The following is a 24,670-nucleotide window of genomic DNA, read 5'->3' as shown; positions in this document are numbered from 1 at the left end:
GAACCACCTTCAGCAGCAATAACTTGAAGTAATCATTTTTTGTATGACTTTATTAGTCTCTCACATCATTGTGGAGGAATTTTGGTCCACTCTTCTTTACAACGTTCCTTCAGTTCATTGAGGTTTGCAGGCATTCATTTATGCAAAGCTCTATTAAGGACCCACCACAGCATTTCAATTGGGTTGAGGTCTGGACTTTGACTGGGCCATTGCAACAACTTGATTCTTTTCTTTTTCAGCCATTGTGTTGTAGATTTGCTGGTGTGCTTGGGATCATTGTCCTGTTGCATGACCCAATTTCGGCCAAGCTTTAGCTGTCAGACAGATGGCCTCACAATTGACTTTGGTATACAGAGGAGTTCATGGTCGACTTAATGATTGCAAGGTGCCCAGGTCCTTTAGCTGCAAAACAAGCCCACATTATCAGCCCTCCACCACCGGGCTTGACAGTTGGTATGAGGTGTTTGTGTTGATATGCTGTGTTTGGTTTTTGCCAAATGTAATACTGTGCATTAAAGTCAAACATCTCCACTTTGGTCTCGTCTGTCCAAAGGACATTGTTCCAGAAGTCTTGTGGGTTTTCAGATGCAACTTTGCAAACCTAAGCCATGCTGCCATGTTCTTTTATACAGAAGAGGCTTTCTCCTGGCAACCCTTCCATACAAACCATACTTGTTCAGTCGATTTCTAATTGTACTGTCATGAACTTTAAAATTTAACATGCTATCTGAGGCCTGTAGAGTCTGAGATGTAACTCTTGTTTTTTTTTTTTTTTCAATTTCCCTGAGCATTGCACGGTCTGACCTTGGGGTGAATTTACTGGGACGTCCACTTACCAGATGGATGGGCAACAACTATGGATTCTCTAAGATCATTGCTGATGTCTTTCCTGCATGGCATTGTGTTAACACACACCTGAATGCTCCAGAACTGCAAACTGTTAAAACTTTGGCTTTTATAGAGGTGGTCACATTTGCTGATGATCAATTAAGCAAGGGCATTTAATTAGTAGCACCTGGCTGCTACTTAGCCTCTTAAAAACATTTTTTTCACACATTTTGGCTTTATTTTTGTTAAATAAATTATGACACAGTGTAATGTTTCATGTTTTGTTGTTCATCTGAGGTTGTATTTACCTAATTTTAAGAAATAAATATTCATGGCTAAATATGTATGTTTATATATATATATATAAGTATGTATTTATGTATGTACAGTATATATATATATATATGTATTTACAGACATACAGTATCCCACAAAAAAAACAGAATTTATGCTTACCTGATAAATTACTTTCTCCAACGGTGTGTCCGGTCCACGGCGTTATCCTTACTTGTGGGAATATCTCTTCCCCAACAGGAAATGGCAAAGAGTCCCAGCAAAGCTGGCCATATAGTCCCTCCTAGGCTCCGCCCACCCCAGTCATTTGACCGACGGACAGGAGGAAAAAAATAGGAGAAACCATATGGTACCGTGGTGACTGTAGTTAGAGAAAATAATTCATCAGACCTGATTAAAAAACCAGGGCGGGCCGTGGACCGGACACACCGTTGGAGAAAGTAATTTATCAGGTAAGCATAAATTCTGTTTTCTCCAACATTGGTGTGTCCGGTCCACGGTGTCATCCTTACTTGTGGGAACCAATACCAAAGCTTTAGGACACGGATGAAGGGAGGGAGCAAATCAGGTCACGGCTTGCAAAACCTTTCTCCCAAAAATAGCCTCCGAAGAAGCAAAAGTATCAAATTTGTAAAATTTGGCAAAAGTGTGCAGTGAAGACCAAGTCGCTGCCTTACATATCTGATCAACAGAAGCCTCGTTCTTGAAGGCCCATGTGGAAGCCACAGCCCTAGTGGAGTGAGCTGCGATTCTTTCAGGAAGCTGCCGTCCGGCAGTCTCGTAAGCCAATCGGATGATGCTTTTAAGCCAAAAAGAAAGAGAGGTAGAAGTCGCTTTTTGACCTCTCCTTTTACCAGAGTAGACGACAAACAGAGAAGATGTTTGTCTGAAATCTTTTGTAGCTTCTAAATAGAATTTTAGAGCACGGACTACGTCCAAATTGTGTAACAAACGTTCCTTCTTTGAAACTGGATTCGGACACAAAGAAGGTACAACTATCTCCTGGATAATATTTTTGTTAGAAACAACCTTTGGAAGAAAACCAGGCTTAGTACGCAAAACCACCTTATCTGCATGGAACACCAGATAGGGCGGAGCACACTGCAGAGCAGATAACTCTGAAACTCTTCTAGCAGAAGAAATAGCAACCAAAAACAAAACTTTCCAAGATAACAACTTAATATCTATGGAATGTAGAGGTTCAAACGGAACCCCTTGAAGAACTGAAAGAACTAAATTTAAACTCCAGGGAGGAGTCAAAGGTCTGTAAACAGGCTTGATCCTAACCAGAGCCTGAACAAATGCTTGAACATCTGGCATAGCTGCCAGTCGTTTGTGTAGTAAGACAGATAAAGCAGAAATCTGTCCCTTTAGAGAACTCGCAGATAATCCTTTATCCAAACCTTCTTGCAGAAAGGAAAGAATCTTAGGAATTTTAATCTTATTCCAAGGTAATCCCTTGGATTCACACCAGCAGATATATCTTTTCCATATCTTATGGTAAATCTTTCTAGTTACCGGTTTTCAGGCCTGAACCAGAGTATCAATCACAGAATCTGAAAACCCACGCTTTGATAGAATCAAGCGTTCAATCTCCAAGCCGTCAGCTGGAGGGAGACCAGATTTGGATGTTCGAATGGACCCTGAACAAGAAGGTCCTGTCTCAAAGGTAGCTTCCATGGTGGAACCGATGACATATTCACCAGGTCTGCATACCAAGTTCTGCGTGGCCACGCAGGGGCTATCAAGATCACAGAGGCCCTCTCCTGTTTGATCCTGGCTACCAGCCTGGGAATGAGAGGAAACGGTGGAAACACATAAGCTAGGTTGAAGGTCCAAGGCGTTACTAGTGCATCCACTAGAGTCGCCTTGGGATCCCTGGATCTGGACCCGTAGCAAGGAACTTTGAAGTTCTGACGAGACGCCATCAGATCCATGTCTGGAATGCCCCATAGTTGCGTCAACTGGGCAAAGATCTCCGGGTGGAGTTCCCACTCCCCCGGATGGAATGTCTGACGACTCAAATAATCCGCTTCCCAGTTTTCCACACCTGGAATGTGGATCGCAGATAGGTGGCAGGAGTGATTCTCTGCCCATTGTATTATTTTGGTCACTTCTTTCATCGCCAGGGAACTCCTTGTTCCCCCCTGATGATTGAGATACGCAACAGTCGTCATGTTGTCTGATTGGAATCTTATGAATCTGGCCTTTGCTAGCTGAGGCCAAGCCTTGAGAGCATTGAATATTGCTCTTAGTTCCAGAATGTTTATCGGGAGAAGAGACTCTTCCCGAGACCACAGTCCCTGAGCTTTCAGGGATTCTCAGACCGCGCCCCAGCCCACTAGGCTGGCGTCGGTCGTGACGATGACCCACTCTGGACTGCGGAAGCTCATTCCCTGGGATAGGTGATCCTGGGTTAGCCACCAACGGAGTGAGTCTCTGGTCTTCTGATCTACTTGAATCACTGGAGACAAGTCTGTATAATCCCCATTCCACTGTTTCGGAGTAAATAGTACATACCAGCACTATTTTAAAATAACAAACTCTTGATAGTAGAATAAAAAACTACAACTAAACACCACAAACTCTTAACCATCTCCGTGGAGATGCTGCAACGGCAAAGAGAATGACTGGGGTGGGCGGAGCCTAGGAGGGACTATATGGCCAGCTTTGCTGGGACTCTTTGCCATTCCCACAAGTAAGGATGATGCAGTGGACCGGACACACCAATGTTGGAGAAAAGAGTACACCCCTCACATTTTTGTAAATATTTTATTATATCTTTTCATATGACAACACTGAAGAAATAACACTTTGCTACAATGTAAAGTATTGAGTGTATAGCCTGTATAACAGTGCAAATTTGCTGTTCCCTGAAAATAACTCAACACAGAGCCATTATGTCTAAACCATTGGCAACAAAAGTGAGTACATCCCTAAGTGAAAATGTCCAAATTGGGCCCAATTAGCCATTTTCCCTCCCCAGTGTAATGTGACTTAGTAGTGTAACAAGGTCTCATGTGTGAATGGGGAGCAGGTGTGTTAAATTTGGTGTTATCGCTCTCACACTCTCTCAAACTGGTCACTGGAAGCTCAACATGGCACCTCATGGCAAAGAACTCTCTGAGGATTTGAAAAAAAATATAATTTATGCTTACCTGATAAATTAATTTCTCCTGTAGTGTAGTCAGTCCACGGGTCATCCATTACTTATGGGATTATATCTCCTCCCTAACAGGAAGTGCAAGAGGATCACCCAAGCAGAGCTGCTATATAGCTCCTCCCCTCTACGTCATACCCAGTCATTCGACCAAAAACCAAACGAGAAAGGAGAAAACTATAGGGTGCAGTGGTGACTGGAGTTTAATTTAAAATTTAGACCTGCCGTAAAAAACAGGGCGGGCCGTGGACTGACTACACTACAGGAGAAATGAATTTATCAGGTAAGCATAAATTATATTTTCTCCTGTTAAGTGTAGTCAGTCCACGGGTCATCCATTACTTATGGGATACCAATACCAAAGCTAAAAGTACACGGATGATGGGAGGGACAGGCAGGATCTTTACACGGAAGGAACCACTGCCTGTAGAACCTTTCTCCCAAAAACAGCCTCCGAAGAAGCAAAAGTGTCAAATTTGTAAAATTTTGAAAAAGTGTGAAGTGAAGACCAAGTTGCAGCCTTGCAAATCTGTTCAACAGAGGCCTCATTCTTAAACGCCCAAGTGGAAGCCACAGCTCTAGTAGAATGAGCCGTAATCCTTTCAGGAGGCTGCTGTCCAGCAGTCTCATAGGCTAAACGTATTATGCTACGAAGCCAGAAAGAGAGAGAGGTAGCCGAAGCTTTTTGACCTCTCCTCTGTCCAGAATAAACGACAAACAGGGAAGAAGTTTGACGAAAATCTTTAGTTGCCTGCAAATAAAATTTCAGGGCACGGACGACGTCCAGATTGTGCAGAAGTCGTTCCTTCTTTGAAGAAGGGTTAGGGCACAATGATGGAACAACAATCTCTTGATTGATATTCTTGTTAGTGACTACCTTAGGTAAGAACCCAGGTTTAGTATGCAGAACTACCTTGTCTGAATGAAAAATCAGATAAGGAGAATCACAATGTAAGGCCGATAACTCAGAGACTCTTCGAGCCGAGGAAATAGCCATTAAAAACAGAACTTTCCAAGATAACAGCTTGATATCAATGGAATGAAGGGGTTCAAACGGAACACCTTGCAGAACGTTAAGAACTAAGTTTAAGCTCCACGGCGGAGCAACAGTCTTAAACACAGGCTTAATCCTAGCCAAAGCCTGACAAAAAGCCTGAACGTCTGGAACTTCTGACAGACGTTTGTGTAAAAGGATAGACAGAGCTGAGATCTGTCCCTTTAACGAACTAGCAGATAAACCCTTTTCTAAACCTTCTTGTAGAAAAGACAATATCCTAGGAATCCTAACCTTACCCCATGAGTAACTCTTGGATTTGCACCAATATAAGTATTTACGCCATATTTTATGGTAAATTTTCCTGGTAACAGGTTTCCTAGCCTGTATTAAGGTATCAATTACTGACTCCGAGAATCCCCGCTTTGATAGAATCAAGCGTTCAATCTCCATGCAGTCAGCCTCAGAGAAATTAGATTTGGATGTCTGAAAGGACCCTGAATCAGAAGGTCCTGTCTCAGAGGCAGAGACCATGGTGGACAGGACGACATGTCCACTAGATCTGCATACCAGGTCCTGCGTGGCCACGCAGGTGCTATTAGAATCATTGATGCTCTCTCCTGTTTGATCCTGGCAATCAATCGAGGAAGCATCGGGAAGGGTGGAAACACATAAGCCATGTTGAAGACCCAAGGTGCTGTCAGAGCATCTATCAGTACCGCTCCCGGGTCCCTGGACCTGGATCCGTAACAAGGAAGCTTGGCGTTCTGGCGAGACGCCATGAGATCCAGATCTGGTTTGCCCCAATGATGAAGCAGTTGGGCAAACACCTCCGGATGAAGTTCCCACTCCCCCGGATGAAAAGTCTGGCGACTTAGAAAATCCGCCTCCCAGTTCTCCACGCCTGGGATGTGGATCGCTGACAGGTGGCAAGAGTGAGACTCTGCCCAGCGAATTATCTTTGAGACTTCCATCATCGCTAGGGAACTCCTTGTCCCTCCCTGATGGTTGATGTAAGCCACAGTCGTGATGTTGTCCGACTGAAACCTGATGAACCTCAGAGTTGCTAACTGAGGCCAAGCCAGAAGAGCATTGAAAACTGCTCTTAATTCCAGAATGTTTATTGGAAGGAGTCTCTCCTCCTGAGTCCATGATCCCTGAGCCTTCAGGGAATTCCAGACTGCGCCCCAACCTAGAAGGCTGGTGTCTGTTGTTACAATCGTCCAATCTGGCCTGCGGAAGGGCATCCCCTTGGACAGATGTGGCCGAGAAAGCCACCATAGAAGAGAATCTCTGGTCTCTTGATCCAGATTTAGCAGAGGGGACAAATCTGAGTAATCCCCATTCCACTGACTTAGCATGCACAATTGCAGCGGTCTGAGATGCAGGCGTGCAAAAGGTACTATGTCCATTGCCGCTACCATTAAGCCGATTACCTCCATGCACTGAGCCACTGACGGGTGTTGAATGGAATGAAGGACACGGCAAGCATTTAGAATTTTTGATAACCTGTCCTCCGTCAGGTAAATTTTCATTTCTACAGAATCTATAAGAGTCCCTAAGAAGGGAACTCTTGTGAGTGGCAATAGAGAACTCTTTTCTACGTTCACCTTCCACCCATGCGACCTTAGGAATGCCAGAACTAACTCTGTATGAGACTTGGCAGTTTGGAAACTTGACGCTTGTATCAGAATGTCGTCTAGGTACGGAGCTACCGCTATTCCTCGCGGTCTTAGTACCGCCAGACGAGAGCCCAGAACCTTTGTAAAGATTCTTGGAGCCGTAGCTAACCCGAAGGGAAGAGCTACAAACTGGTAATGCCTGTTTAGGAAGGCAAACCTTAGATACCGGTAATGATCCTTGTGAATCGGTATGTGAAGGTAGGCATCCTTTAAATCCACTGTGGTCATGTACTGACCCTCTTGGATCATAGGTAAGATGGTCCGAATAGTTTCCATTTTGAACGATGGAACTCTTAGGAATTTGTTTAGGATCTTTAAGTCCAAGATTGGTCTGAAAGTTCCCTCTTTTTTGGGAACCACAAACAGATTTGAATAAAACCCTTGTCCGTGTTCCGACCGCGGAACTGGGTGGATCACTCCCATTAGTAAGAGGTCTTGTACACAGCGTAGAAACGCCTCTTTCTTTATCTGGTTTGCTGATAACCTTGAAAGATGAAATCTCCCTTGTGGAGGAGAAGCTTTGAAGTCCAGAAGATATCCCTGAGATATGATCTCCAACGCCCAGGGATCCTGGACATCTCTTGCCCAAGCCTGGGCGAAGAGAGAAAGTCTGCCCCCCACTAGATCCGTTTCCGGATCGGGGGCCCTCACTTCATGCTGTCTTAGGGGCAGCAGCAGGTTTTCTGGCCTGCTTGTCCTTGTTCCAGGACTGGTTAGGTTTCCAGCCCTGTCTGTAGCGAGCAACAGTTCCTTCCTGTCTTGGAGCGGAGGAAGTTGATGCTGCTCCTGCCTTGAAGTTACGAAAGGCACGAAAATTAGACTGTTTAGCCCTTGGTTTGGCCCTGTCTTGAGGCAGGGCATGGCCCTTACCTCCAGTAATGTCAGCGATAATTTCTTTCAAACCGGGCCCGAATAATGTCTGCCCTTTGAAAGGAATGTTAAGCAATTTAGATTTAGAAGTCACATCAGCTGACCAGGATTTAAGCCACAGCGCTCTACGCGCTTGAATGGCGAATCAGGAGTTCTTAGCCGTAAGTTTAGTTAAGTGTACTACGGTATCAGAAATAAATGAATTAGCTAGCTTAAGGACTTTAAGCTTGTTTATAATCTCATCCAATGGAGCTGTGCTAAGGGTCTCTTCCAGAGACTCAAACCAGAATGCCGCCGCAGCCGTGACAGGCGCAATGCATGCAAGGGGTTGTAATATAAAACCTTGCTGAACAAACATTTTCTTAAGGTAACCCTCTAACTTTTTATCCATTGGATCTGAAAAAGCACAGCTATCCTCCACCGGGATAGTGGTGCGCTTAGCCAGAGTAGAAACTGCTCCCTCCACCTTAGGGACCGTCTGCCATAAGTCCCGTGTGGTGGCGTCTATTGGAAACATTTTTCTAAATATAGGAGGGGGTGAAAAAGGCACACCGGGTCTATCCCACTCCTTGTTAACAATTTCTGTAAGCCTTTTAGGTATAGGAAAAACGTCAGTACACGCCGGTACCGCAAAATATTTATCCAGCCTACATACTTTCTCTGGAATTGCAACCGTGTTACAATCATTCAGAGCCGCTAATACCTCCCCTAGTAATACACGGAGGTTCTTAAGCTTAAATTTAAAATTTGAAATGTCTGAGTGTAGTTTACTTGGATCAGATCCGTCACCCACAGAATGAAGCTCTCCGTCCTCATGTTCTGCAAATTGTGACGCAGTATCAGACATGGCTCTATTATTATCAGCGCACTCTGTTCTTACCCCAGAGTGATCGCGTTTACCCCTAAATGCTGGCAATTTAGATAGTACTTCAGTCATAACATTAGCCATGTCTTGCAAAGTGATTTGTATGGGCCGCCCTGATGTACTTGGCGCCACAATATCACGCACCTCCTGAGCGGGAGGCGAAGGTACTGACACGTGAGGAGAGTTAGTCGGCATAACTTCCCCCTCGTTGTCTGGTGATAATTTCTTTACATGTACAGATTGGCTTTTATTTAAAGTAGCATCAATGCAATTAGTACACAAATTTCTATTGGGCTCCACATTGGCCTTTAAACATAGTGAACAAAGAGATTCATCTGTGTCAGACATGTTTAAACAGACTAGCAATGAGACTAGCAAGCTTGGAAATACTTTTCTAAATAAATTTACAAGCAATATAAAAAACGCTACTGTGCCTTTAAGAAGCACAAAAAGCTGTCACAGTTGAAATAACAATGAACCAAAATAGTTATAGCAACCAATTTTTCACAGTAAATGTATTAAGTTAGCAAAGGATTGCACCCACCAGCAAATGGATGATTAACCCCTTAATACCCAAAAAACGGATAACAATTTAATAATTAACGTTTTTATCACAGTCAAAAGACACTGTCACAGGTCTGCTGTGAGTGATTACCTCCCTCAAAACTAGTTTTGGAGACCCCTGAGCTCTGTAGAGACGTCCTGGATCATGGAGGAAGAAATAGGAAGACTGTGACTAAATTTTTACTGCGCCATAAAGCGCTAAAATAGGCCCCTCCCACTCATATTACAACAGTGGGGAAGCTCAGTAAACTGTTTTTATTCAGAAAACAAACGACAGCCATGTGGTAAAAATCATGCCCATAAAGTTTTATCACCAAGTACCTCAGAAAAAACGATTAACATGCCAGTAAACGTTTTAAAAATGAAAATTATGAAATGTTATTAATAAGCCTGCTGCTAGTCGCTTTCACTGCAGTGCAGGCTCAAATATTACTTTAATATAGACAGTATTTTCTTAGTGAAATTCCATTCCCCAGAAATACCTCAGAGTATACATACATACATATCAGCCTGATACCAGTCGCTACTACTGCATTTAAGGCTGCACTTACATTACATCGGTATTAGCAGTATTTTCTCAGTCAATTCCATTCCTTAGAAAATAATATACTGCAACATACCTCCTTGCAGGTGGGCCCTGCCTGCTATCCCCTGTTCTGAAGTTACCTCACTCCTCAGAATGGCCGAGAACAGCAAGTGGATCTTAGTTACGACCGCTAAGATCATAGACAAACTCAGGTAGATTCTTCTTCTAATGCTGCCTGAGAAGAAACAACACACTCCGGTGCCGTTTAAAATAACAAACTTTTGATTGAAGAAATAAAAACTAAGTTTAACACACCACAGTCCTCTCACATGTCCTATCTATTAGTTAGGTGCAAGAGAATGACTGGGTATGACGTAGAGGGGAGGAGCTATATAGCAGCTCTGCTTGGGTGATCCTCTTGCACTTCCTGTTAGGGAGGAGATATAATCCCATAAGTAATGGATGACCCGTGGACTGACTACACTTAACAGGAGAAATGATTGTTGCTCTACATAAAGATGGCCTAGGCTATAAGAAGATTGCCAAGACCCTGAAACTGAGCTGCAGCACGGTGGGCAAGACCATACAGTGGTTTCACATGACAGGTTCCACTCAGAACAGGCCTCGCCATGGTCGACCAAAGAAGTTGAGTGCACATGCTCAGCGTCATATCAAGAGGTTGTGTTTGGGAAATAGACGTATGAGTGCTGCCAGCATTTCTGCAGAGGTTGAAGGGGTGGGGGGTCAGCCTGTCAGTGCTCAGACCATACGCTGCACACTGCATCAAATTGGTCTGCATGGCTGTCGTCCCGGAAGGAAGCCTCTACTAAAGATGATGCACAAGAAAGTCCACAAACAGTTTGCTGAAGACAAGCAGACTAAGGACATGGATTACGGTAAACATGTCATGTGGTCCGATGAGACCAAGATAAACTTATTTGGTTCAGATGGTGTCAAGCGTGTGTGGCGGAAACCAGGTGAGGAGTACAAAGACAAGTGTGTCTTGCCTACAGTCAAGCATGGTGGTGAGAGTGTCATGGTCTGGGCCTGCATTAGTGCTGCCGGCACTGGGGAGCTACAGTTCATTGAGGAAACCATGAATGCCAACATGTACTGTGACATACTGAAGCAGAGCATGATCCCCTCCCTTCGGAGACTGGGTTGCAGGGCAGTATTTCAACATGATAATGACCCAAAACACACCTCCAAGACAACCACTGCCTTGCTAAAGAAGCTGAGGGTAAAGATGATGGACTGGCCAAGCATGTCTTCAGACCTAAACCCTATTGAGCATTTGTGGGTTATCCTGAAATGGAAGGTGGGGGAGCGCAAGGTCTCTAACACCCACCAGCTCCGTAATGTTGTCATGGAGGAGTGGAAGAGGACTCTAGTGGCAACCTGTGAAGCTCTGGTGAACTCCATGCCCAAGAATGTTAAGGTAGTGCTGGAGAATAATGGTGGACAAAAATATTGACACTTTGGGCCCAATTTGGACATTTACACTTAGGGGTGAACTCACTTTTGTTGCCAACGATTTAGACATTAATGGTTGTGTGTTGACTTATTTTGAGGGACAGCAAATTTACACTGCTATACAAGCTGTACACTCACTACTTTACATTGTAGCAAAGTGTCATTTCTTCAGTGTTGTCACATGAAAAGATCTAATAAAATATTTACAAAAATGTGAGGGGTGTACTCACTTTTGTTGAATACTGTATATACACATACAAACTTATAAATGCATATGTACACACATATATACAATTGTATATGTGAATTGGTGCCCTTTGCAGTCAAGTAGATGAAAACATGGAAAACATGAAAGATCATATTTATGCAATATTAATATTTAATAATGGGTTAGCTAGATTATGGGTGGGGCGCTTTCCCAAGCACGATATTTGTGCTCCACTCACTAATACCAGTGCACGTATATGTGCGCTGGTATTACAAGTAAGGCGCAAAGTAAACGCAATCTCGCTCATGAGAGCGTGCTTCCATAAGCTCCAATGGGAGCCTTGTTTCCCAAGCACGATATTTGTGCTCCACTCACTAATACAAGCGCACGTATATGTGCGCTGGTATTACAAGTAAGACACAAAGTGAATGCGATCTCGCTCATGAGAGAGCGCTTCTATAAGCTCCAATGACAAACCACCTAGCGCAGCACAGGGGGCAAATCGTACAGTGTTGGGCAGCAAAATAAAAATATATATGAATATATACATATATATGTATGTGTTTATATGTGTATATACACATATTAACACATAAATATATATGTATATAAGCATATACATTTATAATTAGAGTAAAAATATAGTCCCCCATTCACCTCTATGTAAAGGCACTTTAGTGTTGTTGTTTTCTTACACCCAACATCCCCTCACTTCATGTTACTCTACAGTCCTCTTTATTTTAGGGGCAATTGGAGCAACTTTTTTTCATTAACCAGATTCTGCTATGTGCAGGACATTAGATTATAAAATATGCAATATTATCTTATGTTGTGATTTTAAATAACCGCAATCGTGTTTGCATGACTTGTGGGTGTTAGGTTTCTTTTTAACTTTCTTTTGTGAGTTTGCAACTTCTCAAAGTCTATTTGTTAAAAGGACTTTGCAAACGCGAGAGTGCAAACTTTTTACTTTCAACTCGTCTAGCGGTTTTAACGCTTGAATGTGAGTGCAAACTACCACTCCACTCATAATCTAGCCCTATGACAACCTGATCTATTATTTGTCATTAACAAAGCACATTTTTTTCAGTTATTGCTAGCCTCCATAATTCTATAGATTGTAGGTACCATCTAGAAAGTCATCTCATCTCTCCAAGGAAGCTACTCCTTTAAATTTAACTAGAGGACCATGATTAAAAGCATTCCGTTGATATTTCAACCAATAAATGCTATAGCACATCTTACAGACATAGGGCTAGATTGCGAGTGGATCACTGTCGCTAGTGCGCGAGTGATACCGGGTCCATTGAAGTCTATAGGGGAATGCGATTTTGCGTTAGTGACTTCTAAAAATCTATTTGTTGCCATGGCATTGCGAACACAAGAGCGCAAACGTTTTACTTCTAATTCATAATACTAACGCAAATCTCTGAGCGCAAAATAAATTACTTCTAGCTGTTTTAACGATCTAAGGCAAGCACAAACTACCGCTCTTAATCTTGCCCATAGATTCTCGTTATTCTTGCTAACAACATAAAAAAAATTGACAGAAAATCAAATAAAGGTATACTGTTTGACTATTGACAAAAACTAACCACTGGCATGAAAGGGTGAGAACTCATTCTCATTTAAATAGTGATGATGTTCAAAAGCAAAGGAGCTAATTATAATCCCATGTGACTATGTCTATTTCTTTTCATTTATATCAAGTTTGTATTAAATATTTCTGGACTCAGTCTTTGTAGTTGTAGAGGAAACCTGTGGCCCATGGCTAATGTGTTGAACACTTATAGCTAAATTCACGCTCTGAAGAACGTTCTTCTCTTGCTGTCTGAACTATACAGTAATACACTATTGTATTTGAAATTGGAACTGAAGCAGATATATAAAAAGTATACCTAATTAGATAATATTTGGGTGATTCCTTTTTATTATAAGCACAGGAACATTACTCAACGAAGTCTACAGGATTTAAATAGGTATCCGAGAGTCTTTAATTTAAAAAACATAAATTATACACCATACACAGGGTCATCTCATCTACCAACTTCCTGATTTCATCTCCATATGCTGTACATTACTAACTTGTAGAATAGTAAAGACAACTTACCGATTCTCCCTTGGCCCCAGGTATTCCTGGTGTCCCATCTCTTCCTGGAATTCCATCTAATCCAGGGGTTCCTGAAGGACCTGGGAATCCAGGGTCACCTTTCTCTCCTTTTAGTCCAGGAAGTGCAATAACATCACCTGGTTCTCCTTTCTGTCCTGGGCGGCCAGAGCTACCAGGGTTACCTGGAAATCCCTGTATGAAAAAAGTATGCAAAGATCAGACTGTACTGTAATGGTTAGGCATCTGTTCAGTAGCAAAAATGTATGTGATCAAAAAACATCCCAAATAAACCCATTTTTAATCAAGTATGGTATGGCTAATTTATTTTAGGGCCCTTTCATTGAAAAGAACCATTGAGGAGATTTTTATTACCTCTAAACAATGCTGATATTCAGAATAGGTAAAGTACATGACCCATTTACAGTACGGTACTGCAGCATCTGTTCAGCTATGAATTAAATTTTTTTAAATTCATAATTAATTAATAACAGATGTAAATGGGACGTAGACAAGTAAACAGTCTCTGTAACTTATATGATATTTATAATCATGTTTAAAATGGTAAACATTTTTTGTGCAATTTACAATTTTTCCTTAAGAAGGACAGAAGAGAAAGAACGAAAGAAAGAAAGGAAAAAAGAATTACCCATATATTTCATGGGATAATCAACATGATTTGTAATCCTTCAATATTTTCTTGTGGATACAGGTTATATATTTACTCATTAAGATACACATATTGCTTTAAAGTTACAGAAATAAAAATGTAAATAGTGGTCTATTATATTTAAACATATTAACTATTTTTAGAACCCCAGTTGAATTTTTCACTTTGGAACATATAAATAATTTTCTTTAAATGACTCAATAAACTGATGAACATTTCAGATCTCAGTTTTCTAATGCAGCATCATATATGATATATAACTGACTCTTGCTTATATCACTAACCTTTCTTGTAACATTTCAGAAACTACTGTAGAAACCAAGTGAAAGTCTAAGCAATATAAACACTTACTGCTGGTCCAGGGGGACCCAAAAGGCCAGGAAGTCCGGGATCACCTTTTTGCCCAGGAAATCCTGGTGATCCTATATTTATATACATAAAAAAAAGAGTTGACATAACTTTACAAAACTTTTTGTTTTTTGAATATTATAGCAACATATTATAGAAAGTAGACTGTAAGAAACATAGGGTACATTCTATTCCGTTTTAGGGGGGGGGGGAAATACAATTAATTTACAAATATACCCATACATGTAGAAAATGTTTATAAAAAACTGTATATGTTTTTGAACTAGAATATAATTTCCCCCCCATATCTGTTCAACAGCATAGGAAATTGTAACATATTTTATTGTATATGCCTAAACCTAAAATATATAACATACACAGATTTTATTGTCTATATCTAATCCCAAAATATGTAACCTATATTTTAAAGGTTTAGCTACCCCACAACATAAAACATATAAAAATATTTATTTCTTGAAAGCTGAGACTTAAAGGGAGATGAACATATATACATATAAACACACATATGCTTAGTTTATATAAAAAAATATGGGCAAGATTTAACGCTCCCACTCGAGCTCTAACTCTGCTAGAAGTAAGCTTTTTGTACGCATCAGGTAGCACCATATTACAAGTTGAGAGTAAATTGTTTACGTTCACGCCGTAACCTGATGCACGTAAAAAGCAGAACTTGGAATATTGTGAATGCGATAACATACTTCCCCACAAAAGTCAATGGAGCAAAAAAAGTGGAAAAACCTTACACCCGATATGAAAATATGAATATTTTACATTCCAATATTTTTCACATAGCAAAATATGTTCATATTTTTATCTACTTAACTGCAAAAGGCTTCAATGCACTTCTATATATGTCTATATGTGTGTACATATATACACATATAAACACATAAATACATATGTCTGTAAATACATATATACACATATAAATGCATAAATACATATATACACATATAAATACATAAATACATATGTCTGTAAATACATATATACACATATAAATACATAAATACATATGTCTGTAAATACATATAAACACATAAATACATATGTCTGTAAATACATACATATAAATACATAAATACATATGTCTGTAAATACATACATATAAATACATAAATACATATGCAGGTATAAACACACATATATATATACACACATATATATATATATATATATATATATATATACATACTGTATTTAGACATGTATATGTATGTATCTATGTTAAAGCCCTTTAGTTTTTTTTTCTTTTAATGTACGCTCACAGACACAGTTAGTAGCCTCTGCTCCTGGTGCTGTGTCATAGAGAAACAAGAGCCAGTGATGTAACCCAACTAGAGCACACACTCCTTACTGTGTATATACGGCAGTACTGCCAATTAGATGCCCTACCACCTATGGTTGGGTGCTCTGGAACATACACACTTACAGTTGTGCAACAGGATACGTTCCATTAATATTTTAACAATATAGGGCCCATTTAACAACCCCAGGATGGACATCTCCGCCCTTGACCGTCCGGCTTTGCAGCTAGTGGGCAGCAATTGACTGCCAGCATTTATCATCATACAAGCCACTGCTTGTGCAATGCCGCCCCCCTGCTCGTGTGTGGGCAATCGCATGCGATCAGGGGTTGTCAATCACCTGGGTCTAAAAAGTCTGGGGGTATTGAGCAATGCCACTTTATATTTGGTGTAGCTGTTTCTTAACTATCGGCTGTGGGCTTGCTCATGAGAGCATGGAGCCAAAGGATCTCTAAAGCTGCGTTCATAGCATCTTAAATAGAGCCCTATGTACCCAACATATACAATTTAGGTACTGAAATGCTGAACATGTATTTCAGTAATCTTTAGTGTCCCTTTGTAATTTGAGAGAAGCTTATCATGGCCCTGCTATCTATTGAAAGTACTGTGAACGCTAAAGAGCTAATGGCTGAGCTAACCATTCTTTGGTAATTCTTTTATTAAAGGGACAGTTAACACCAGGATTTTTGTTGTTTAAAAAGGTAGATAATCCCTTTATTACCCATTCCCCAGTTTTGCATAACCAACACAGTTATATTAATATACTTTTTACCTATGTAATTACCTTGTTTCTAAGCCTTTGCAACCTGCCCCCTTATTTCAGTTCTTTTGACAGACTTGCACTTTTAGCCAATCAGTGCTCACTACTAGGAGCTTCACATGCCTGAGCTCAATGTTATCTATATGAAACAAATTAACTAACGCCATCTAGTGGTGAAAAACTGTCAAAATGCTTTCTGATTAGAGACGGCCTTCAAGGTCTAAGAAATTAGCATATGAACCTCCTAGGTTTAGCTTTAGCTAATTAAGAATACAAAGCAAAATTGGTAATAGAAGTAAATTGGAAAGTTGTTTAAAATCACATGCCCTATTTAAATCATGAAAAAACATTTTTTTTTTTTACTTGACTGTCCCTTTAACCATAGACATTGAATATCAGATTCTACACTAAAAATGCTTCTATTTAAAATTGAAATGCACCCATGTCCATTTATTTTTTTACCTTTCTTTCCATTTAATTGCATTATGTTTAATAATCCATATTGTTTAAATAAATTATGTCTATGAGCTTATTGAAATCAGGTTTCATATTATTTATAACATACTAAAAGTAATTACCATAGTATGGGATATATTTCATGCTGAGTACTTATAATTAAAGGGACAGTAAAGTCAAAATGAAACTTTCAGTAGACAGATAGAGCAGGCAATTTTGAACAGCTTTCCAATTTACTCTCTCTGTATCCTTTGTTGAAAAACATACCTTGGTAGGCTCAGGAGCAGCAAAAAACTACTGGCAGCAAGCTGCTGATTGGGGGCTGCACTAATATGTACCTCTTGTTTGTGGCTCACCCAATGTGTTTAGCTAGCTACCAACATTGTTGCTCTTTCAACAAAGGATACCAACAGAATGAGGCACATTTGATAACAGAAGCAAACTGGAAAGTTGTTTAAAATGGTATGTTCTATCTGAATCATGAAAGGAAAAAAATGGGGGTTTTATATCCCTTTAAACAGGAGTAAGCAATATGTTCTAGGTACCTATATGGTGCAATTTCACATTGTTCTTACCATATTAAAAAGGTCCTCAATATCCAGTAATGATTTATTAGATTTGCAACAAATATTTAAAACAATTTTTTTGTAACATTTATGATTCTTTCAAATGAACAATAGAAAAACAAAAAAAAGAATATAATGTCCTTTTATATAACTTAATTCTAAATGCATTACAAATGTACGTACCTGGATTCCCAGAGAGGCCAGGAGGGCCGGGATCTCCTGGTAATCCAAGGATATCATTTCCTATACAGTTGTAACAGGTATCTCCCTTATCACCTGTAGTATGGGATGACATGATTCACAATAACTTTATTAAACCTTAACAAAGCAATGACTGCCCCAATTTAACATGTTCTACAAAACAACATACAATGTAAATAAGGGTACAAGGATTGCACAAAAGTTTGTTTTTATTTGTTCTTTGTAAATCAGGTATGTGAAATATGTCACTATACGTTTTTCCCTTTAAAGAGGAGGCAGGGGGTTATGATTATACATTTACCAAGTTAATACTTGTAAATGTGATCAAAAGAATGCAAGAATGCTTCTAGATTATTTTAAAGTTACAGTTAATGGATTGTTAATACATGGGGCTTCATTTATCAAGCAGCAAAAGCTTCTTTGCAGCCCTTGCAATCTGCTTCCCCCATGTCATCCAATAGCAGGGGGCATGGATTTCCTTCTGCAATGTGAAGTGCTGTCTGGTTGCAGTGATCATAGGCAGACAGGCTCTCTGGTAGAACCTTTACTGTCCACGATTTTAAAAATCTACAACACGTAGACCGCTCTATTCATATAGATAAAAATCAAGCTTTATTAAAAATATATTAAAACAAACAAAAAGAATGAACAATAAAGTATTAAAAACACATCTGAACTTTTCCACACTGTCTAACACGCTGCGGACTAGTTGATATTTACAGACACATAGGAGGCGGGATTGACATATCTTCTAAACATTCTACTGTGCTATCAATGGACAATCTTCATGACTTCTACTGATTCTACTCTTTGACCAATCAGGAAAAAGCTAATCAATTTTCTGGTGACATGTGATCTATACGAAGTGTCAAACAGCGTATATATCTGGCAGGCGCTAGCACATGTTATCTCATAAAACTCATTGCGCTTGCTGCAGTGACTCCTACGATCTTACTAAATGACTACTTCTTTATAAAGCTTACTTTGTGTAAAACTATATGTCTCCTTGCTATATAAGCAAAATGAGTTTTATAATAATGAATTAATACTTGCAGAAATACTGCAAATATTAGCTGTGTACTGTAAACATTGTGAAAACGTGAAAACATTAGAAGATACTATTCAAAAGAAATGGTCAATGTCCACTATAAAAGTAAAACAGATTAAACTAATTTAATTTAATGATTAGATCTCAAATGAAATAGCTGCTTCATGTCAGCTGGGTATTACAACACTAATAAAAAATAAATTTGAGCAATTTCTATCACAATGAAATATAGGGGACATTTGAGGGATGACAACTGCGTGCATGCAAAAGTACATTTTTTGTAATTTTTTTCCCCCCATATATATGGATGTCTGAATCAGTTGTAAATCATGATTGCCTCTCAAATTTATATGCAAATAATTCAAGTCTGTTTTATAAAATTCTGAAGTAAAAGTTAAACCGATATTATTGTTATTAAAAAAAAATCAACAAAATATTTTGCCTCACTTAGGTCCCTTTCCCAAATAAAAATTAAATCATCTATAAATAATTTATAACATGATATTCTCAAGCGATGTGGGTTCCTATCTCCATAGATGTGGGACAACTTGTACCAACACAAAAATAGATTGGCATAGGACAGGACAAACTTTGTCCCTGAGGCTGTCCCGTACCGCTGAAGCTAGAACACCCCATCAAACTACCTATAGATCTTGATCTAGGCCAGCATGATAACCTTCAGTCTCTGCCTACTGAACCCGCCGGCGCTCACGTCTCCTCCAAACAAGTACACGTCCTTTATCATAGTCACCTTTATCCTTCAAAATAGTAGTACTTTTAATACTGATGATATTATCTTTGGCATCGACTACTGTATCTTTAAGGATTTTATCAAACACGGGATAATCAGGATCATTTGTATGTTTGTCAGGATATGTGTATATATCAAAAATAGTCTATCTTGTCTTGAGTAATTCAGTCTCCTTTTATTTAATCACTAACATCACTCGTGAACACTCAGCTAGAGTTTTATTTAGTTCATTAATAATTAATTCAATATCTGTTACATCATATGTTTGGAACTTGTTCAAATATAAGCATTGTGGGATAATTTTCATGGTGCAATAACGTTCTAAGGTCCAATTAAATTTGTTTTCTTTATTTTAACCAATTCCATCTCATAAAATCTCACAATGTGGAATTAGTTTTACTCAATGAAAAGATGCCTTTAAACTGTCCACTATTTAAAAGGCCGCTCAAGAAAATAAAGAGTCTCTTTATGAGTACTGGGTCATGTTTCCAAATACACTGTAATTCATTTAATTTAAATGCTTATTATGTTCAAATTCAATAAAAATCATTATAAAACAGCAATAATTATATAAACCGAAATGGGGTGTCAGAACCAGGGTGCAAATTGAAATTAGGATATTAGGATAAATAGGGCTAACCGTTTTTTAACAGAGGTACTAAGGACAAGCCTTGTAAGCAGATTCAATAATGCCTTGGATATGCAAAAGTTTATTTTGAGACTTAACCCCTTAATGACCACAGCACTTTTCCATTTTCTGTCCGTTTGGGACCAAGGCTATTTTTACATTTTTGCGGTGTTTGTGTTTAGCTGTAATTTTCATCTTACTCATTTACTGTACCCACACATATTATATACCGTTTTTCTCGCCATTAAATGGACTTTCTAAAGATACCATTATTTTCATCATATCTTAGAATTTACTATAAAAAAATTATAAAATATGAGGAAAAAATTGAAAAAAACACACTTTTTCTAACTTTGACCCCCAAAATCTGTTACACATCTACAACCACCAAAAAACACCCATGCTAAATAGTTTCTAAATTTTGTCCTGAGTTTAGAAATACCCAATGTTTACATCTTCTTTGCTTTTTTTGTAAGTTATAGGGCCATAAATACAAGTTGCACTTTGCTATTTCCAAACCATTATTTTTCAAAATTAGCGCTAGTTACATTAGAACACTAATATCTTTCAGGAATCTCTGAATATCCATTGACATGTATATAATTTTTTTTAGTAGACATCCCAAAGTATTGATCTAGGCCCATTTTGGTATATTTCATGCCACCATTTCACCGCCAAATGCGATTAAATACAAAAAATCGTTCACTTTTTTACAAATTTTTTCACAAACTTTTGGTTTCTCACTGAAATTATTTACAAACAGCTTGTGCAATTATGGCTTAAATGGTTGTAAATTCTTCTCTGGGATCCCCTTTGTTCAGAAATAGCAGACATATATGGCTTTGGCGTTGCTTTTTAGTAATTAGAAGGCTGCTAAATGCCACTGCGCACTACACGTGTATTATGCCCAGCAGTGAAGGGGTTAATTATGGAGCATGTAGGGAGCTTCTAGGGTTAATTTTAGATTTAGTGTAGTGTAGTAGACAACCCCAAGTATTGATCTAGGCCCATTTTGGTATATTTCATGCCACCATTTCACCGCCAAATGCGATCAAATTAAAAAAAACATTAAATTTTTCACAATTTTAGGTTTCTCACTGAAATCATTTACAAACAGCTTGTGCAATTATGGCACAAATGGTTGTAAATGCTTCTCTGGGATCCCCTTTGTTCAGAAATAGCAGACATATATGGCTTTGGCGTTGCTTTTTGGTAATTAGAAGGCCGCCAAATGCCGCTGCATTTCACACGTGTATTATGGCTAGCAGTGAAGGGGTTAATTATGTAGCTTGTAGGGAGCTTGCAGGGTTAATTTTAGCTTTAGTGTAGAGCTCAGCCTCCCACATGAAACATGAGACCCCCTGATCTCTCCCAAACAGCTCTCTTCCCTCCCCCACCCCCCAATTGTCCCCGCCATCTTAAGTACTGGCAGAAACTCTGCCAGTACTAAAATAAAAGCTATATTTGGTTTTTTTTTGGGTTTTTTTTAGCATATTTACATATGCTGCTGTGTAGGATCCCCCCTTAGCCCCCAGCCTTACTAATCCCCCACCAAAGAGCTCTCTAACCCTCCCCCTCTGCCTTAATGGGCGCCATCTTGGGTACTGGCAGCTGTCTGCCAGTACCCAGTTTAGTGAATAATGTGCCTTTTTTTAAAAATAAAAACCCTTTTCTGCAGTGTAGCTTCCCCCCCCCCCAAGATCAACCCCCCACCCCTTCCACATCTCTTAGCTGTTATTTACAGCTTTCAAAAAGTTAATTGAAGTACTTTTTAAACTTGATTTTTCTGTAGTGTAGCGGTTCCCTCCCGCTCCCGCCCCGTGCACGCGCCCGCCCGCCGCCCCCCGTGCACGCTCCCGTGCGCGCTCCCGCCCCTCCCGCCCCCGATCCCGCCCCCCTCCACTCCACTGGGCACATCGATGGCCGCCCACCCGCCTCCCAGACTTGCTCCCACCCACCAACGATACCGGCCACCGATGTCCGGTGCAGAGAGGGCCACAGAGTGGCTCTCTCTGCATCGGATGGCCAAGGGGGGTTATTGCAGGATGCCTCCATATCGAGGCATCACTGCAATAACCGGAAAGCAGCTGGAAGCGAGCAGGATCGCTTCCAGCTGCTTTCCACACCGAGGACGTGCAGGGTACGTTCTCAGGCATTAACTGCCTTTTTTTTGAGGACGTACCCTGCACGTCCTCGGTCGTTAAGGGGTTAATATAACACTTCAGAAGGAATTATGCACAGGTCCATACCTATGGTCTGAGAGTGTTTTCTGCACACTGGGGTAGATTTATTATCAGCTTTTTCACTATGTTCTCCAGCGTCACTAGTATCACTAGTTTGTATGTTATTCTAAAGAGCCTCTCCATTCTTTGATGAACTACATAGGATTTAGTGACAGTGGAATGACCAGACATGTGGAGAGGCTGTTAAGGAATATTCTATTTTGAGGGCCCCCCACCATTGCTGCTGCTCTCTCAGCTGACCCTCTGGTTCACTTAAATAGTAGCACCAGCCCTTTTTTAGACATAAAAATAGGCTATACATTTTTTATATAGATGAGAGAACTGGCCTAGGATTAAAGCAAACACAGAGTTTAAGCTGTCCATGCACACCGCAAGTTAATAAAGTATGGATAGCAGGAGAGAGAGAGAAAGGTAAATAACAAGAGTGGGACGATTAAAATGAAGAAAGTAGAAAAGATGTGAACTCAATCTTAATGGAACAAAATGGAAAATAATTACATTTAAGGTTCAGTCAATATATATCTATGGATAAACTATATAAAATCTACCTTTTTGTCCTCTTTCTCCTTGAAATCCTTGTTCTCCAGGAAGTCCTGGTAGACCACTTGGCCCTCTCTGGCATATTTCTCCAACTGCATAGAAAGATATTTTAGTAATAAATAAATCACATTCTCCATTTTTTAGAATAGTGATGATTAAAGTTGAAAGTGCATTGTTTACACTAACAGTCAATCTTACATCTGAAATATTGAAAGTGCATTATTAATTAAAGCAAATTTGAAATTACATTATTAGGGCTGATTTACATTATAAGTTATTGAACTAGATTATATTCCAGTTGAAAACAATAAACATTTAAAAAAGAAAAATCTTTCTAGACTTTGACTGAGATTTTTTTTTAGTTAGTACCAGTCAGCATGTTTGCCACTGGAATGTCATCTAGCCATCCTTTTTTTTAATAGAAAATCTATAAGGGTTTTTTTTTTTTTAAAAAAAGTACTTTTAAAAAAGATTACATGTACTGACACACATAAACTATACTATAAAATTATGTTCTTTTATTTCAATATCTTACTGCCAGAAGATCCACCCGGTGGTCCAGGTGGTCCTTGGGGACCAGGAGGTCCTGGCCTTCCTTCAAGTCCAGGCTGTCCGGGTATAGATAATCCTGGAAGACCTTCATCACCTTTCGATCCAGATTCTCCTGGTAAACCTGGTTCACCTGGAGCTCCAATGCTAGAAGTACCTTAAAACAAACATTAAAAGGACAGTTTACTCAAATATTTTCTCCCCTTTAATTTGTTCCCAATGATCCACTTTACCTGCTGTAGTGTATTAAATTGTTTACAAGTAGTTCCTTTACCCTTATATTGGCATTTGAATTAGTCTTTGGTTTACAGACAGTTATAAGATAAAGAAGCATGTATATATACACAATGTGATAAAGTAATGAGATCTGATTATACCTACAAGCTCAACCCATTTTATTAGGTTGTGGCTTCAAAACACAAAACCAGCTAATTCATATGCACAAATAACCCACAAAAAGCAAATTTTCATACATTTTATACTCTGCAACTGGTAAAAAAAGTAATTGGAAACACATTAAGGGAATTTTTTTTTACAGTATACTTTAATTATACTTCTGCTGAACAAGCTCCAAATTGTTTGAAAAATGTAGTATTAATGGATCATTATGCCACTGTAAAATGGCAAAAACTTCTACTAATAGGTTAATAATATATTGTGGCTAATAAAGTATGTGGACAGTCTAAGACAAACATGATTAGTTAGAGCATGCAATGTTTGCATTAAGGACAACTATGTGTCTACACCCCCCCCCCCCCCCATAGCTTGAATCCTGACAACCAGCACTGGAATGTTTTAGCCACCAAGAAATTAAGATTTAGGTAAAATAGACTTCATAACCAAAAGTAACAATCACATGAACATAGCCCTATTACTCATGGTCTAATAACGATACTCTATGGACATAGACACACAGGAACAAGGACTCATCAAAATATTTAAAGGACCATCTTGAGTCACAGTAGAATGCTTAATCCTAATACAAGTGTAGGATCAACCTTCTGAGACAGA

At 39.5% G+C, this 24,670-nt stretch overlaps 1 protein-coding gene across 1 annotated transcript in view; it reads right to left on the bottom strand.

Annotated features, from left to right (window-relative positions):
* Positions 1-24,670, bottom strand: part of COL4A5 (collagen type IV alpha 5 chain) — a 310,651-nt gene that overhangs the window by 129,346 nt on the left and 156,635 nt on the right. Inside the window, exons 20-24 of the mRNA XM_053699143.1 lie at positions 23,646-23,816; positions 23,119-23,202; positions 17,883-17,975; positions 14,593-14,663; positions 13,575-13,766 (exon numbers count right to left, since the gene is read on the bottom strand). Coding sequence (XP_053555118.1) covers positions 13,575-13,766; positions 14,593-14,663; positions 17,883-17,975; positions 23,119-23,202; positions 23,646-23,816 — 611 coding nt within the window. The remainder of the gene's footprint in view (positions 1-13,574; positions 13,767-14,592; positions 14,664-17,882; positions 17,976-23,118; positions 23,203-23,645; positions 23,817-24,670) is intronic.

The sequence above is a fragment of the Bombina bombina genome, chromosome 1, assembly GCF_027579735.1.
Source record: "Bombina bombina isolate aBomBom1 chromosome 1, aBomBom1.pri, whole genome shotgun sequence".
Taxonomy (NCBI): domain Eukaryota; kingdom Metazoa; phylum Chordata; class Amphibia; order Anura; family Bombinatoridae; genus Bombina; species Bombina bombina.
This window is presented reverse-complemented; position numbering and strand designations above follow the sequence as displayed.